This window comes from Cynara cardunculus, assembly GCF_001531365.2.
Source record: "Cynara cardunculus var. scolymus isolate 2C chromosome LG 7, CcrdV1, whole genome shotgun sequence".
Lineage (NCBI taxonomy): Eukaryota > Viridiplantae > Streptophyta > Magnoliopsida > Asterales > Asteraceae > Cynara > Cynara cardunculus.
In genome coordinates, this window is record NC_037534.1 from 2,980,994 (window position 1) to 2,985,958 (window position 4,965).

Consider the following 4,965-nt stretch of genomic DNA (forward strand, 5'->3'; position numbering starts at 1 on the left):
ATATGAGATGAAATCGGATAGGGATGAACGTGTTTAAGAGTTTTTAAGAGTTTTAAGAGTTTTACCAAATGCTTTATAATATAGTATAGATAGATAGATATATATATATATATATATTGTTTGACTTTCTTGAATATACAGTCATATGCACGTCATGCCTAGCATGCAACATATACGACTCCACCAATCAAAAGAAGCGATCGGTTAAATGCTTTTTTATATATTTCAAAATGTATCCTTATTTATAAAGGTCGAGTATTTTTAATAGATTTTTTAAAACAAAGAAAAGCAGAGTTTTATTTTCTATATGACTCCAATATATTCCAAATATAAAAAATTCTTTGAAAGTAAAAGGAGAGAAAAATGATTTTTTTTTTCAAATTTCACTAATGAAATAAAATTAATATTATTTTATATAAAGTTTTTCTTAAAATGTATTAAGATTATAACATCATAAAATATTTAAATAATATAATTAATGATAAAATTCGAGAAAGAGAATTTCATTTCAAATCGATAATGATGAAAATTACTTAAACGCTAGTAATCATGACGCTATGAAGAAAAAAATTAGAAGAATCGTGCTAAAAAACAAATACGATTATGATGCATTTATGTTCAAACACAATGACGGTTTTAAGACAAAATTGAGACGTATCGAGTTTGTTGGTTTTATTTATATTTTAAATAAAACAACAAACCAAAATAAGCGTCGAAAAAAAGGATAATAACTTTTTAATGAATTAACCCGTCGTTCTTTTTAGAGCATTTTCATTTTCTTTCTATTTTTTTTAATTTGAAGATTTCTTCATTTCGCTATCATTTTTTTTTCTATTTTAAGGGAATAATATAACTGTTAAAATAAAAAAATATCTGTAAATTCTAAAATAGCATAACTGTTGTAAATAGCTTTATGAAATTATGCAAATGGTGAGTGGCAATAACGTTTTGATACTTACTCCAGATAACGGAGTTCCTCTTTTTAAAGAAGACGTAAATATTTCTAAAAATGTGTGATAGTGGTTATTTTGTACGTATTTTCCTTGATAACCATTTTGTTGCTTTAAATAAAAACTTTTAATTTAGACACGTATTTGTGATAAAGTTTGAAATAGATTCTTTTATCGAATTGAAAAGCCATAATATATCTTCAAATTAACGAAAGGCACATAATTATTTTAGGGGTGTTTGGGATTATTTATTTGAAACAACTTATGTTTTTCTACAAAAACACTTATCAATTTATTATAAGTCAGAAATGTTTTAATTTTTTCAAAAACTTTTATTACCGGTTCGGCAACGGTATAAGTTCTTTATCCTAACACTCAAAAGTGCTTATTACCAGTGTCACACCGGAATAAGTTAATAAGTTATTTTTATAAGCAATCCAAACACCCCCTTAATTCATTACAGATGGTTTTTAAAACGTTTAACTATATATCAGATAAGTATAAAATACAGGAGTTCTGCTTATACCCTTTTATACACAAACAATCATCTTATAATTTAATAACGTACACAGAAAGATAATTTCAGATAAAAACGTAAATCGTCTTGTAACCTTAAAATCAGCACATTATCCACATTTGATTCTCTAACTTCTTTTTACCATTTTTATAACTCATAAAATATGAAATATGCATTTTTTCCATAATTATTTGATTACTTTTTATTTTTGGAAAGAATCAAAATATTAGATGAAATTAATTTACATATTTTCGTTTTTGTAGTTTCAAAATTACAAGATATCATCGTGGTTTATAAAAACGTTCGGATTTAGGTAAAAAAAGTTGTATTAAATTGAGAGGTTTTTTCGGCATTTATCAATGTTTTTGTCTTTTACCCAATCGAAATCAATTATATGATTTTGGTCCCTATTATTTTTTATTGAGTAAAAAACAAAAAAATCGATAAAATAATATTAAAAAAGTCCATCATTTAACGATTTCTTAACGATCGTTAGATGGTGCAACTAAATCTAGACGTTTTTATAATTCACGATAACCATCTTGTAATTTTAAAAATGTAAAAACAAAAAAAACGTTATTTTTACCAAACTACAGGGACCAAATTTGTAATTTACTCTAATAAATTTATCCAAAAATAGAATGATATTATAAGAAAGGTCCTTAATTTAGCACTTTTAACGTATCACATTCACCATTTGACCCCACAAATTTCGTTCATTTTTAATGGACAAGATTACCCGAATCTTTATCGGGTCAGACTATCGGATCCTTTTCTGACCCGTTAAAACTTCACCTATAAATACCCGTCACCTGATCTCATTACAATTCGTGAATAAAGTCTGTAATAAAGATCAACAAATAAAAAGGATATAGAATCTGTTTCCACTTTGCTTATAGCTATAAGCGATCTTGCCTGAGGCTAATATACCCAAAAGCAAGCTCCGTTTATAGTTATAGGCGGTCCACCACCACCCGCCACCGTCCAACCACCGCGTAGAACCGTCAGCCATGGCGATGATCAAGAAAGACGTTTCTTACAAAATGCTTAGATCTTTTGTAAGCCGTGTGAATTCAACCACCGCCTCTCCGGCACGAAGAACCACCATTAACACACCCATCCAGAACAGCTTCCCGGCGGTTGCGCAGCCGGTCGCCACCGTGAAAGATGACGGAAACGACGGCGCCGTGAAGATATTTGACTTTGAGGATACCAAGCGTTTGTTCGCGTCTGTTCCGACGAGAAAACTGTTGCATTCGGCGATCACTTTGAACGTCTGTGCAATGGAATCGATGGTGGATTTCAGTATTAAGGTTATGAATTCGAAGACGATGGAGACGAATAGGTTTTTTAGGGAGGCGGTGTTGAAGACGATCAGGCATTCGGCGTACGATCATTTTGTGGCCGGCGAAGATACGGTGCAAGCGGGTCGGACCGTGAACAGATTATGGGAGTCCGGGTTGAGAGGGATGTTGGACTATGGGTTGGAGCATGCTGCTGATAATGAATCTTGTGATGATAACACTCAAGAACTGATCAAAACTGCTGAATCTGCCCACTCCCTTCCCCCATCTTCTGTGAGTTTCTGTGAATTTCTTTAGAATCTTGAGGTTTTTTAAAATAACCCACGATCGATGGGTTCCATTTTTAACCTAAATCTTGAGTTTTGCATGTAAAATGATGATCCTTTTTTTTATGTTTTTCTGAAGAACCCAGATCTTTTATGAGCTGAGATCCATGGAAAAACACAAATGGGTTCCATTTTTAACCTAAACCTTGAGTTTTGCATGTAAAAAGGTGATAGGGCTTTTTATGTTTTTCTGAAGAACGTAACCCAGATCTGATATGAGCTAAATGGTGAAAAAAACAGGTAAGTTTTGTGGTCGTGAAAGTTACAGCAATCTGTCCAGTGTATCTGCTCAGGAGAGTGAGTGATCTTCTTCGATGGGAGTACCAGAATTCATCTTTCAAGCTCTCATGGAAGCAACAAACCCTGCCAATATTTTCTGAATCAAGTCCTTTTTATCACACATTACAGCAACCAGCCCCATTATCTGCTGAAGAAGAGCATGATCTTGAGTTAGCCCACCAAAGATTAACGAGCATTTGTGATAAAAGCATTAACGGCGGTATTCCTGTAGTTGTCGATGCAGAAGACACTTCGATCCAGCCTGCGATCGATTACTTGACATACTGGGCTGCACTTAACTACAACAAGGGCACGAAACCGATGGTTTTTGGCACCATTCAAGGTTACTTGAAGGACGCCGGAAAGAGGATGTATCTGACCAAGAAGGCCGCTGATAAAATGGGAGTTCCGGTCGGGTTTAAGCTTGTGAGAGGTGCTTATATGTCGAGTGAGCGTAAACTGGCTAATTCTCTCGGTGTTGATTCTCCGGTTCACGACACCCTCAATGGCACACACGACTGTTTCAATGGCTGTGCTTCATTCATGCTCGATGAAGTCTCTAAGGGCCCTGGTGGACTCGTTCTTGCTAGCCATAATCTTGAATCAGGTAAAAAGTTTCACTCTTTTGGTTCCACCATCTTTCTTGTGTCCTACGATCAATACCCTTTTGAAAGAATCGAATAACGTAACGAAATGTGTAATAACACAGGTAAACTGGCCGCACAGAAGGCGCGCGATTACGGAATCGGTAAAGAGAGCGAGAAGCTCGAGTTCGCTTCGCTCTACGGAATGGCGGAGGGAATGACTTTCGGGTTGAAGAATGGAGGGTTCAGTGTAAGCAAGTACTTGCCATTCGGACCCGTTGAACAAATCATGCCGTATCTTCTACGACGTGCAGAGGAGAACAGAGGACTGTTGTCTTCCTCGAATCTCGACAGGCAACTGATGAAGTAAGAATTCCGATAACTGTAACAACTTGTCCCACATGAATAAAAATCGACATCTATAAAGTTATGTACTCCCAGTGTCTGATCATTGATTTTACTGTGCAGGCAAGAACTGAAGAGGAGGCTGAAGGCTTGTTTTACCGTCGGTGAAAACCAATTCAAACCAGAAACTAACTCAATGGCAAGTAACTGAAGGGAAATCTGATTCACTGTGCAAAAAAAACTGTAGATATTTTGGTTCCACCATCTTGTTGCTATATATAGAATGTTAACCCACTCTCATTGGCAAGTTGTACATCTAAAAATACAAATATTATAGGGGCAAAGGTTGCTTTGTTTTCTTTTTTATTTAATTAAGTTTTTTTTTGTTTTTTCATTATTACTATTAATGGAAATTTCAATTTTTTTATATTACCCTTTGTTAATCTCTTTGAATTTTGGTGTTTATGTGTTATGTAGTATGATAAAATTATATAACTATGAAGTTAATGATTTAGTGTTAGGGGTTGGTTGTTTACCTCTTAATAGTTTCATTAAGAGGTAACTTATGAATTGTTAAGAGGTAAAGATTGTTTGACAAAAAAAGTTGGTCTCTTAATGGTTTTAAAAACCATTGAATGATTTTGTATCCTGACCCTCCCT

General features: G+C 34.2%; 1 protein-coding gene across 1 annotated transcript; it reads left to right on the top strand.

The window, feature by feature from the left end:
* Positions 1–2,477: 2,477 nt before the first annotated feature.
* LOC112515826 (proline dehydrogenase 2, mitochondrial-like) lies at positions 2,478–4,660 on the top strand. The gene is made up of 4 exons (XM_025122764.1): positions 2,478–3,044; positions 3,338–3,983; positions 4,086–4,326; positions 4,429–4,660. Exons 1-4 carry the CDS (start codon positions 2,478–2,480, stop codon positions 4,514–4,516), a joined length of 1,542 nt encoding a protein of 513 aa, XP_024978532.1. The 3' UTR covers positions 4,517–4,660.
* Positions 4,661–4,965: the final 305 nt, after the last annotated feature.

What these genes read in the sequence shown, in the direction of transcription:
- LOC112515826 (XM_025122764.1), top strand. Translation starts at nt 2,478, where the DNA reads ATGGCGATGATCAAGAAAGACGTTTCTTACAAAATGCTTAGATCTTTT. An exon ending in ACTCCCTTCCCCCATCTTCT is followed by an intron (nt 3,045 to 3,337) that starts GTGAGTTTCTGT and finishes TGAAAAAAACAG; the next exon opens with GTAAGTTTTGTGGTCGTGAA. An exon ending in CTCGACAGGCAACTGATGAA is followed by an intron (nt 4,327 to 4,428) that starts GTAAGAATTCCG and finishes TTTACTGTGCAG; the next exon opens with GCAAGAACTGAAGAGGAGGC.